At 38.3% G+C, this 13,521-nt stretch overlaps 1 protein-coding gene across 1 annotated transcript in view; it reads left to right on the top strand.

Annotated features, from left to right (window-relative positions):
- Positions 1–13,521, top strand: part of LOC149069212 (protein big brother-like) — a 45,699-nt gene that overhangs the window by 15,531 nt on the left and 16,647 nt on the right. Inside the window, exons 4-5 of the mRNA XM_089250870.1 lie at positions 10,741–10,857; positions 13,141–13,260. Coding sequence (XP_089106996.1) covers positions 10,741–10,857; positions 13,141–13,260 — 237 coding nt within the window. The remainder of the gene's footprint in view (positions 1–10,740; positions 10,858–13,140; positions 13,261–13,521) is intronic.

Here is a 13,521-nt window from a genome sequence, read left to right on the forward strand (position 1 = left end):
AGTCGCACAATACTCGCAGGAGAGACATGCAAAGGGCACCGCGCGCTGGTGCGGGATAAAAGTCACACAATGGACAAAACAACCTGTTCCAGCTTGGGCGGTGTATATCTATAGTATAGTGCCTATGGTGGTATATGGTGGTCGCCGCATAGTCCACCCTCTCCTTTGAACGGTTCCATTGTAGCGGTCACTTTTGACCTCTGGGCAACGGCAAAGGAGAAAAAAAAAACATTTATGAGGGGAGTAGAAAAAAAAAGGAGGGGCAACTCTGTGTGGCTGCAATAGCTGTTGTTGTCAAAACAGGCGGAAAATTGCTGAAAGTAGGGATAGAAGCAAAAAAAAAAAACATGAAAAGAAGGGACTCCGGGGGTTTTTTTTCTGGGACTCTCTCAAGAAATCGTTCTTTTGTTTCAGGAATAGCCTTTGGGCAATGAAGGGTCCTCTTGGAGAAAAATAATAAGGATAAAAACGGGGATGTGTTCAGAAAAGGGTGGCCCAGGTGCGGCGTCTTCTAATCCTTATTATAGAGCTTCCACGTGCCTTAACATGTAGTGAATTATGGGTTGTGTCGGTAAAATTAATGGCGGTGAAGTCTCCAATGGGTATCGACGGCAGCGATAATAAGCACTAAACACCTTGTACATGTGCTTTCAAAGAGCCATTTTCAAGACACCTATTAATCACACCTGCTTCTAGTTTGAATGGTGTGGTCAGGACCGAAAATTCACCAAAAAGTACAATTCCCAAATGGAATATTCACCGCCAATAATTAAGATTTTCCAGTTTTGAGCGTTTTTTTTCCCGCTTCAAACGTTTAACCGGTAAAAAAATGTCAAATGTCAACCGAAGTAAACGTTGTAAAAGTCATTGTTGCCCGATAGATTTTCGCCCATTTTGGGCATTTGCCCGGCTATGAAGAATTCTTTAAGTGACCTATCGTTCAAATCGGGTCCCATTTGGTATAATTTGGCAACGATAGATCTAAAATTGTAGATTTGTATAGAGAACATGGTACACAGATATTCATATAGGTTTCAATAAAATATCAGACTCATATAGGCCGGTATTACATTATAAAAGTTTTTAAAAGTTATTTTATAAAATTTGAAAAATTCAACCGATAAGATTATGGGTTGCATTTGCTCGAATGTAACCTATGAGCTTTATTGTTTGGATTTTTCCAGTTTTATAAAAGTGATTTCATCAAGTTTTACAGTGAAAGTTTTTTTGTAAAACTTTAAAAATGCCACCAATAAGCACATTGGTTAAGTTTGAGTGAATGTATAATTGATAAGGTTATTGGGGTTTTTTTCCCCAAGTTTTAAAAAATTACTTTTATCAAACTTTTATTGTGTAATTTCGGCCTTAAGTCAGTAGTTCTCGAAGTGTGTGTGTCGTGGCTTTTAAGGGCGTTACCAATCTATGTCAGTGGCAAGCTGTCGATATTGTGCTGTGCCTGTTCAGTGTGTTTTGAAGCGATTCTAGGCCGGGATTACACTATATAAAATACAACCAATAAGGTGATCGATTGCATTTGCTAGAATGTTGCCAATGCTCTTATTGGTTGCGTTCTTCAACTTTTATAAGAGTACTTTTGCAAACTTTTATAGTGTAATCCCGGCATTGGACTATTTGAGATCTGATTGAGGACTATTTGAGAATGATATCTGATCTGATTGAGGGCTATTTGAGAATGATATCTGATCTGATTGAGGACTATTTGAGAATGATATCTGATCTGATTGAGATCAGACATAAAAACACATTCATAGTCTTTCTAGGAATAGTGCCGTAGTTCTTTATATTCCGAATTTCTGCTTTTATGGAACTTAATCTATATAAACAAATTCCATTCTTGCCAAAAAAGAAAACTTCGTTGTATCCGATATTGATAAATGTGGCAATATCGGATACAACGAAGTTTTCTTTGGGCTTTTTATGAGCATCTTTTTCTCAGCCACCTCGTTGGGCATTTTGCCTGTTTGTTGTGGCTTTGTATTTGTATCCGATATTGATAAATGTGGCAATTCGTTATAAGCAGCAATATTCATTATTGCAGCTTCACTGGGACGGAAAAAAATTCTTTATAACCGATGCTCCGTATAATAAAGCTTTTCTATATATATATATAAAGCACGATCTAATTCCTGTCACGATTGTCATAGCAATAGAAAATGCTAATCCCGATTTTCGTTTAGGAACGGGGATTGGATACAGCAAACGATGTTTTTCTCCCGTGAGGGAATTTTCATCCACCCCTTACCGTGAGACGTCCCGGAAATCGATATGGGGCGGAGAAAAGGAACTGAAAACGGGGCGGTGATTGAAGGGCGGTCCCGGCTAATGTAAACGCCCTGCTCCAGGTCCCATTTATTTATTATTATTTTTTTTGTCACCGTTTATTTTCTCCCTCCCTGAAGGGATGGGGATGCCTGAGATTTCAGAGATTCGATCGATTCGGTCGCCTTGGCAACGGCAAAACTATTCTTTAAATCGGGGAAAGTCCATTTGTCGGATTGGGGGTGGGGAATGGCAACGGATGTAATCACCCGATGATTTTATGAAATTTTTGACATAAAAATGAAAAGACTTTTCTCATACTACGAAGGTCATGTTTCCAACAAGGGTTATTCTGAACTTTTTAAGCAGTCCTCATGACGTCACGAAGACCCTTATGCCAGGGCCGTCTAAAGAGCATCGTGGGCCCCCGGGTCTAGTGATTTTTCTGAGGCCCTACAAAGCAAATTCTCGAAAATTTCAATCAGATCTCATTCTTGTGAGGCCACGTCTTATCTTGAGGCCCCCGGGTGGGCCTATGCCTTATGCTCATGTCTTCGTGTGCGGGACCATCTTTTTCTGAGTATCTCTATAAACTTTTATCTTTCTTGTATTAATTATACAAGGGTTCTTAATCTCTTTCAGTTACGACCCAAACAGGCCCGTAGCCAGAAATTTCGTTCGGAGGGAACCACTTGTATTTCTGGGGGGGGGGGGGACCAAAGTGGTCGAACAATAGATTCGGACATGTTTCCCCTTTTTTTCAGTCATTTTCTAACATTTCGGGGGGGGGGGAAACTTTTCAAATCCCCCTCTCGCTATGTAGCATCAGTCACAGATGCCAATGCCGATTTCTTAGTCGTCGTGACGACTCCATGACTGGAATTCGCCACACCCTGTATATATTCTAGAAACCTTGCCCTATACTACGATTAAACTATTTTCCTCCTTCCGCATCCTCTCAGGAAATTTCGGGTATCACACAATATCCGATTAATCGGGTTTATTCAATTGCAGTTTAACACCGTTATTTTGTAAATTCTCAGATGCGAACGGTAAGTCTTCTGGAATAAACCAGCCATCAAAATGAAATGCAAATTATATTGAATTACCGCGATCAGTAAACAGTTTTGTTGCAGAAATCCAGGCCCGTAACCAGAAATTTCGTTCGGGGGGGGGGGGACCAAAGAGATAGAACAATAGGTTTGGCCATCTTTTCCGGTCATTTTCTCGCATTTCGGAGGGGACCAGAACCCCTGCTACGACCTTGCAGAAATCATAAAAAAATGCCCGAGTCATTATGATATAAAGCAAAATTTCTGCAGTTCTTTCGATGTTTTGACAGCATCTGCACAAAACTTCACCCTGCAGTTTTCTCTTCTGAAAATGATGACATTCAGCTCTCTCTTCATCCTTTTCTTTTTTGTGACTTTCTCTAAAATTTTCAATGAGAGCGTCTATAACGTGTCCGGTTCAGTTTGTATGTAGAATGTCGTCTATATTTAGAGAAAGATGTACGTACGCCCTCCTTCCCCCACTAGTTTTAATACAAGATTACGGAAAAAACTTGATTTTTTCCAAAAAAAAAAAATCGGTATTTCTACACAAAATTAGCCAGTTTTTCTCTCTGTATATCTTGTATTAACTAGTTTTGAGAGTACATCTTTCTCTAAATATAAGTCGCCATCTGGTGGCCTGATTTCATTTACGAGAGACAACCGATTGCTGTCATCGACCATGCACGATTTTTGATCTAAAAGCACACAGGTCTGTGTGCTTTTAGATGCTAATTATAACTAATTAGAAGTGAGATAAATGCACAAATACGTGCGCGCACGGCTGAACAACATGCTGATGTAGGCTATTTTCATTTGTACAAGTATTTGTTGTTTATGCTTTATCTTTGATTTTTGAATGACAATAAAAATGCTTATATCTCGAAAACGTGATTTTGGAATTATGTTGTGATCAAACACGACAGATATATGCACTCCATTGGTTAAATGGAGTCTGTCATTGTAGCTTAGTTGGCAGAGCACTCGACCGGTTTTCGAGAGACCCGGGTTCGAGTCCGGTTGGGGCAGAGGTGAAATTTTTTCAAAAATCAGTATCTCTACAAAATTAGCAAGTTTATCTTGAATGTAATCCTCAGCATGCGATCACGGAAAGCAGCTCGCATGTAATTTTGTATTTCTTCAAATACAGTATATCATTTGGAAATTCAATCTTTGCACTGTTTTCTCCGGTAGAAAAGCCTGCTTTTCCGAAAGATTTTGTTATAATTTCTCTTCTCTCACGAAGCAACTACCTTACCACATATGGCTTATTAAAAATCACAGCATCAAGTACGGAAACAGTTTTTGTTAACGTAATTGGCGGCTAATGCAGAACTCACATTGGCAAGCAGAGATTGCAGAAAAAAATATTCGGTAGAGCACTTCAACATTTTGTGCAATTCCCTTGGCTTATTGGCTTGGGAAACATTCGTAGTGTTTGTATGAAACTTTCCGTTATATAAGAGCATACAATTTTCCTTTCCGTTTCCGCGTTAGACAAGTTCCGCTTAATCCAGGTTTTTAACGTGCATTTTAGCATTGAAAAATCATGAGACCAAAATTTTTTCCCGTTGAAGATAGATGTCCGCTTAATACAGGTTCCGTTAAAGACAGGTTTTACTGTATTATACATGCGTTTTTAATGGTTGATGTGTATTAATAGTTATGTGAAACGTAATATTCGGTTAAGCGGAGGAAGTGTTATGAAACCTGTATAAATTGAAATTTAATTTTAATGTTTCTATGGACATGGCAAATCCAGAAAATATACTGGGAATTTTTTTTTTTCATGAATTTTTTGATTGCTATGGCTTTGTTCCCACCTAAAACTGCCGCCCCCCCCCTAAATTTTTCCGCCATGAGCAGCTGCCCCCCCCCCCCCACTCCGCCTTAGTTACGACCCTGCCGTAAAGATTCAAAAAAGTTGCTGTCCGTTATCCGTAGAGGTCATTAAATTGTACAGGGGTCCCATTAAGTCGGTCGGGTTATGTATCTGATTGAAATGTCAAATTTGCATCTCACAAACACTACGTTTTCAAATTTCAATAATGGCTCGACAATCAGATTTGGCAAGACAGTCTAGTTTTGCCCAAAAATTACGTGTGTAGGTTCAGAGTAAATGCTGCACTTTCCCATGCAGAAAACAGGCTCAGAGTGCTTAGAATGCAAGAAAATCGAAATAATTTATGTAATAAAAATGCAGCACTTATATATAGGGTGAACGAGATGTTCTGAGACATTTTAAAAATTTATAATAAATCAGTCAATCATTTGACGTAAAAATTTTTGGTTTACACTAAAATACTTATAATGACCTTGAGGTCTTTTTTTGTTGATAAAAATGTTTAAAAAAAAATTCAAATTCCTTTCACAGGTGGTGCTGTAAAACGATCAACTCGACATAACACATAAAATGCAGCACAAACAATGCATAACAGTTTGTAACAGGCAGCGTTACATAAAACTACCACCCTTTTTAGATGTAGATCAACATAAAAAGGGCGCTCATATTGAAATGAGATTTATGTAACGCAAATTTGAGTTTCATTCCATTGGTATGTTATGACGAGTTTTTCAGTGACATCTGTGAAGAAAATTTGAATTTTTTTTAATTCATGAAAAAAACTATTCCAGTGTTTCCCAAAGTGGACAATATCGCCCATTGGGATGCGATGGAATTGTGCGGAGGGTTGGGGGCGACGATAGAAACGATAGAAGCTACGAGTTTAGTATAGGATCCTATGGGTTGGCTTGAGTTGGAGGGCGATAAGAAGGAAAAATCTTTGAAAAGGGGGGCCGATGGAACAAAATATTTTTGGAAACTAGGCGCTGGGACAGTAGTTTTCAACCTTTGAAAGCCCGGCAAATCTCTTTTGTGCAAATGAAAGGCCCGGTCATACACAACTAACGAGAAATGAATTTAAAAAACAAGAAAAACTAAATCACTCACGGCCCGGTGAGACTGGTGTCAGGACCCGGTACAAGGTCTCGGCCCGGTGGTTGAGAAATACTTCTCTAAGGGCGGTATTCACCGACATGGTTTAAGCTATAGTCACAATTTTTTGATAAGAGATCGACACGGATTGGTTAAATTCAGGTTTTTCACCAATCTATGTTGATCTCTTATCCAAAAATTGTAACTACAGGTTTAAACCATGTCGGTGAATACGGCCCTAAGCCACGGTAATTTATTTCAAACCACATTTTTCCCATGCCAATTGATTATATTATTAATTTCTAAAAATGTGTCGAGCACTCTTCTCCCGCCCTGTATTTTTTACGGCTCGGTGAAAACTTTTTGCGTCAACCTAAGCTCTGATAAAAATGATTAACTGAATAATCGTAATCAGAGCTGAGCTTCTCTGTCGGGTGGATTCCATCATAGAGAATCGCCATTTTAGACGGGAGGAGTAGCATAAAAAAAAAAGAATCGATCGATCGTCTTTGTCGATGTCGGAAAGGACGCCTTGCTAATGCTCCAGAACATATTTGACTTCCACCTTGGATTAATCCATGATTGGTGGGCGGGTGTTGACTTTTTCCTCCTACCCTGTGCTTTTTCCTGGCCGCTCATTAACATTAGATCGATATAATGATGATAGGTCCCCCGCTACAGTCATGTCACGAAAGACCTAACCGATCGATAACGATTTACAATACAGTCATATCTGGATAAGTCGAATGTGCAGCGGCCGATAAAAAACTTTAGTTCGACTTATCGAAAATTCCGATTTCAGAAAGTATTTTTTTTTTTTAATAACAGCGCTAATTTACTAATACGAATATCGTATGCTGGAGATGAAGAAATTCGATAAAGTTGTTCTAAATTTAATCATATTTAATTATTGAATATTTAGAAATAAACTAGACGTACGTGGAAACAGACGCATATATTATATTATACTCATATAAAATAAATATACATTATTAATTTCAAGACGATTTTCTGCCAAAAAATGCAGTGATTTTTGACTGACTTTCTCTCTTTTGTTCGTGAATTCACTCTCGTGAATTCTATTGCTGCATGCTAAATTCAATTGATTTATTCTAAATTCTATTGCTACATGCTAAGTTCAATTGCTTTATTCTAAATTCTGTTGCTACATGCTAAATTCTATCGCTACATGCTGAATTCTATCGCTACATGCTAAATTCAATTGCTACATGCTAAATTCAATTGCTACATGCTAAATTCTATTGCTACATGCTAAATTCTATTGCTACATGCCAAGTTCAATTGCTTTATTCTAAATTCTGTTGCTACATGCTAAATTCCATTGTTACATGCTGAATTCTATCGCTACATGGTAAATTTTAAATTCTATTGCTACATTGTAAATTCCATATTGCTACATGTCAAAAAAAAAAAAAAAAATTCTACGACTAAATGCAATCTTTAAAATTTCTCTCATTCCCGAAAATTTTGACTTGAAGGGCAGGGCTAATATAATTCCGAGTGCGGCTTTTGAAAATACACTACAAATGGTGTGTATATATATATATATATGCGTACCTTCAGTACATGCTCTCTGCCCCCCCCCCCTCCTCCGGAAAAAGCTGAAATGACGGCCCTGTGTTGAAGGGAAATAACTTTGAGCTATAAGCGAAAATTTTAACACTAAAAAATACGGAAAAAGCTCCACTTAAACAGATATTTAAGTTATTGGAGTTCAATAACTTACCGCGAATCGACTGCATCTCTAACATGTGTAAAACGCTGTATAGGTTCGTGATTTAAAACTTGCTATTGTTTCTTATTTTTAGCAATTACTACCGATTCCCCTGAAGTGACTGCGATACCGCCACCTTTGAGGGAAAAAAATCAGATAGGCCTGACGCTGAGAATCTATCCTAAACTGTCTTCTATTTGTCTATTCGAGTGCAATGAATGATGGAAATATGATTTGAGGCAATCAAAATATTCTTGACGTGTGGCACTTTTAACATGTTAAGTGCCTAATTCATGATAATGCATGCACAGAGTCCGATTTCTCTTGGGCGAGGCCAGAATTTAATGCTTGAATTTTAAAAAAATAATTCCGAGTGCAGAAAAAGATGAGCTCTTTGCCCGCGGCGTCCAAATTATTATTTTGGGGGAATTTTTTTTCTTACTTTTTAAAAATTCCATTTTGCTTCACCGCCCACAATTTGATTCAGGGTTAACCAAGGGTTAACTAAACCGCACATGCACCTCGTAAATATTCCTCCGCGGAACTTCTAACGAATTGGGGCGTGTCGGAATGTCCTATGTGTTCTGTACCTCATGTGAAATTTGTTTCTGAGGTATGCTTGTCATGTGTTTGAGAAGCTAACAACATGGGAAAGGGGGGTTAATTTTCCTGTTGTTTCACTCGGGATTTTTTTTTAAATGCTGTAGGCCTGATTGCTTTCTCTCTGTGGAGAGACACTTTTTTTGATATTGCAGTGGCTCGCATTTGTTCCGGCGAAAAACTTCTGATATGACCTGAAAAAAACAGTTCTTAGGATGTGCCCCAAAACATTTGTTCCTCCCATGCGGAGGATAATCCATTTCTTCTGTCAATGTAAGACTCAAACAGCTCTTCCATTGTGATCAAAACAGGTTTGTTCCTGCAGCAGTTCTGTCAATATGACCTAAAGCAGTTCTTCTGTCACTAATTCATTCATACATTACATAAATCTAACCACAATCACTAAACATTCTGATGACCACAACCAATGTGGTTAAAAACAGTTCTTCTGCACGTGACCTGAAAACATTTCTTTTACCAATTATGGCACGAAACAATTCTATTGCCATTGTGGCCCAAAAACATTCTTTCGACTAGTGTGGCCCAAGACAACGTTAACCACTGGAGGATATTTTCTGTGGAGGTTGTTTAAACGTGCCATTCAACAAATTTGGTCTCCTGCTATCGTTGAGAGGAAAAATTGGGTCTGTAACTGTCGTCCAATAATTAGGAATACCTATTAAATGCTTAAAATAGTATGAACCCGTTGAAATCCGAATTTTTCGCCAATCGTAACTGGTTTCGGGCCCAATTAGTCCGGATTAGAAATGCCCTACTGTATTTTAAAACAACGTTTATTTCATCAGCTGTTTCAAAGGTATACATTCAACACCGCACAAGGTCGGCTGAGCGATCCATAAGACCCCGTTGGATAGGTAAAAAACGAGAGGAAAAGGGAGTGTGTAGGGCTCTAACATGCTCCGCAGGCCATCCGTGAAACGAATCTGCCTAGTCCATCACGTAAACCGGTGATTACTTAACTCAATTTGTCGCTGCAGCAGGTTTCAGAGAGCAGGTGAATGCAGATTCCACCCTTATAACCGTAGATGAGACGGTAAACGGTATGACTGATACCGTTCCGTTCCAATGTTCTGATGACATACGTTGACATGCGCGTGTCGGAACTTGTATCATCATCCGCGAGGGCTAATTGAAACGATTATGGATAGGCAGTCCGTTATAATGACGGATATTGCGACGAGTGGCTATTGAGGGAGAGATAGGGTCATTATATATGATATGAATAGGCTATTAAGTTATCTATTATTATCTGCCTTTTAATGATGGTACAATTACCGGTAAAAAAAAATGGTAACTCAATTATGGTCATGTATTTACAGGGTGATTATAATTTATTCCCTTATTTCTGAATAGTTTTCTCAAAACTACTCATCCGAACACAGCGAAATTTTCAGGATATCCTAATGGGACCACGGGAGAGAAATTTTTTGTAGTAAAAAATAGTTAACTTTTTAACCACCAGGTGAAAAAGGTGGTGCTTTTTTTATTGCATTTTCATTTTTTTCCATGGTCCGTAAAGCATATTTCCAAAACCAAGTTTCAATGGAATGCGTCCACCAGAACGGACACAACAGAGGTCTGAGTAATTTGAGTATACTGACACTGCTCTGAGTAGTGCCCGTCTGTATACCGACACTACTCAGACCCAGGACCGTACGTAACTAGAGGGGAGGCAGTGGGCAACTGCCCCGGGCAGCAAAATTTAGGGTGGCAGCAGTTTTAGGTGGGAACAAAGAACACCATTACAAAATTATCGAATTTTGAAGTTGTTGGGAGCGGCAAAAATCCTAGTTACTGCCCTGCTCAGACCTATATAGCGCCCTTTCTGGTGGACGTATTCCATTGAAACTCTGTATATGCACTATATGGACCATGAAAAAAAAAGAGGAAAATACAAATAAAACAAGCGCCACTTTTTCATCTGGTGGTAAAAAATGTAACTATTTTTTTAATTTCATAAATCTCTCTCCCGTGGTCTCATTAAGATATTTTGATAATTTGGCTGCGTTTGGAGGAGTAGTTTTTTCACACACAGAGTACGGGAACTTCAATTATAATCACCCTTTATACTGAGAGAATGTCCTAATGGTGTTGATTTTGTTTGTTTGAATTTGCAGGTGCATATCAAATCGTGTTTCATAATGAACGGAGTGTGTGTCAGGTGGAGAGGATGGCTCGACCTTGAGCGACTCGATGGTGTCGGTTGCCTGGAGTACGACGAAGAGAGAGGCATGGTAAGGACCTTTATTTTTCTTTGATAAAATCGGATAATTCTAATCATTATGCCCAGCTTTACCATAGATACTGTTACGAAATTCCAGACGAAATGTGGAATATGTTCTCGAAGCGACCTTCTTTGACATGCGGCCACTCTGGGTCGAGCCATAGCCCACTAAACAATTAATGAATGTCTAGTCGGCCGTGGTCGAGCACACGTGCATACAGCCATTAGTGGGAAGTAGACTTTACCCGATTTAATTTGAAAAACTGTAACTGCCACGAAAGGCGTCGCGTGTCCGGGAAATTCACCAAAGTGAAAATTTGCCAAGAGATAGTGACAAATGACATTGACGAGAAAGGCATCGTTAGCAGTTCGCCGAGAGACAGAGTGAATGACCGGATGGTTAGGTGAGCGGGTGACCGAGTAATTCAGTGACTGGGTGAGCGAGCGACAGAGTAAGGCAGTGCACATTGTGGGACGGCCAAGAGGTACGGGAGAGTGGGAAATAGAAACCAGCGGCGAAAACAATTGTGTTGTTTTGTTCTACACCGCACGTACTCGAAACGAAAGACAGAAAGAGGCCACTCAACGAGGTGCGCGACTTGAACAAATCTGTTTGTTTCCACCTCAATCTGCTGATTTTTTTTGGCCCCCCCCCCCCCAATTTTCTTGATTGTATTGTCCGCACCAAGTGAATCACTCACTTTCTCGGCCATCCTCTCACATGTCCATTGACTTAGTCACTCATTTGTGGTGCGAACTGTTGCCGGTGAATTTTCAGTGAATCAAATCATGGCCGTCGTGGGTGTGGCGTTTTGATTGAATAAAGGAATCAACGGACAAATGCTCACCAGGGCAGTAGAGTTATTATGTATAATAACCGATTTATCACATTTTTACCATAACATATATACACATAAATGACAAAAGGTGGTTACTGCATTTTTTTTATGTTTTGACCAGTGTTCGTCAATACGCATCAAAATTCAATTTCACTCTTCTTTTTGCAAAAAGAAGGGTGAAGTTACTCTTAAAATTTTGGAGAGAAATGAAATTGCTCTTCAGCATTATTTCTTCCTATAACACTGGTTTTGACTGTGCACAGTCGCATACAATGTACCTTGTTTCCCCGAAAATAAGACCCAGCATTGTATTAATTTTTGCTTCAAAAAATGCATTAGGGCTTTCTGAAAAATCACGTTAAGGCTTATTTTTTGGTAGAATAACTCATTTTTTTGAATGAGCACAGGGACAAAAACATTTTTGAATGATGGTTACATAAAAGTCGACAAAAAAAAAATGTGCTTATTTACACGAATGTTATTATTAAATGTTAAATGTTTACACGATACAAGTTTGATAAAAGATCTTTTACAAACTTACTGATACGGATGGTGACAAATGTGGTTGCATTTTTCGAGTTTTATCAAAGAACAAAACTTTTATAGTGTAATCCAGTCCTATGACAACGCCATTCATTGGGTAGCCGGAATATGCCATAGGTCGGTATTACGCTATAATATTTTTAGAAAAGTTCTTCTATAAAACTTTAATAATAACAACAACCAGTAAACTTATTCGGTTACATTTGCTCGAATGTAACCGATACACTTATTGTTTTATAAAAGAACTTTTTCAAAACTCTTATAGTGTAATCAGTATATATATTAACTATTATAGTGTATTAATATCAACGACCATATGTTGTTTTTTTATTTATCATCAGAAACGCTTGAGCCTTAATTTTCTTCGTTTTCTTTGATAAAAGTCAGTCTCAAATTTGTCTGTTTACGTAAGCTAGGATTACATTATAAAAGTTTTTTAAAAGCTCTTTGATCAAACTGGAGGAAAAACTACTAATAATCCAATCGGTTGCATTCGAGCGAATATAACCGTTTTGCTTATTGGTTACACTTTTCAAGTTTTATAAAAGATCTTTTTATAAAAATTTTGTAGTATAATCTCGGCCGTAGGCTGTTCACCTCTCGTCCGAGGAAGCCTGCTTGAGTGTTAACGGAAATTAAATTTTTATTTACATTATAACTTATTTCAAGTATACATTTCATTTATTTATATTTATTTGATAATAAATCATAATAAAACAATTATCATTTTATATAGTTCAATACATCCGTCATGTGTTGCAACTACATTCTGAATGCGTCTCATTGACGATTTTAGCTAGGGCTTATACTACATAGAAGCATCCTGAAAAAATCATGCTATTGCTTATTTTCGGAGAAACACGGTTAGTAGGCGTTATCGCAAATTTCACATGTTTCTTCTATTGTTGCAGGTCGAGGACAGTATCCTGAGAGAGCAGATCGAGAGATATAACCAAAGGCTAAGGGACTTCGAGGAGAAGCAGCGCGCCTACAGAGAACAGAGGGAGAGGCACCACCAAGCTGAACTGGATGTAAGAATAATTGAATGCTGATACTACTACTACTAGATATTATACCGATATACAATGCGTCGATAAAAAATAAACGTGTAATTTATCTTTTCCCAGTTCCGAACCTCATTTTGTTTTCTTACATTTTTCAAACACGTTTTAGAACGAAGCAATCGATAAAAAAAAACATGTTTATTCATTCGCAACTGAATGTTTAATTACTCAAATCCAAAAAATCTTAGTCCAGCGAGAATCGATTAGAAGGCTGCCCAAGCTGAAGTC

The sequence above is a fragment of the Pholcus phalangioides genome, unplaced genomic scaffold (assembly GCF_987345545.1).
Source record: "Pholcus phalangioides strain wild (caught in Gottingen) unplaced genomic scaffold, Ppha-v1.0 ptg000024l_1, whole genome shotgun sequence".
Classification (NCBI taxonomy): Eukaryota; Metazoa; Arthropoda; class Arachnida; order Araneae; family Pholcidae; genus Pholcus; species Pholcus phalangioides.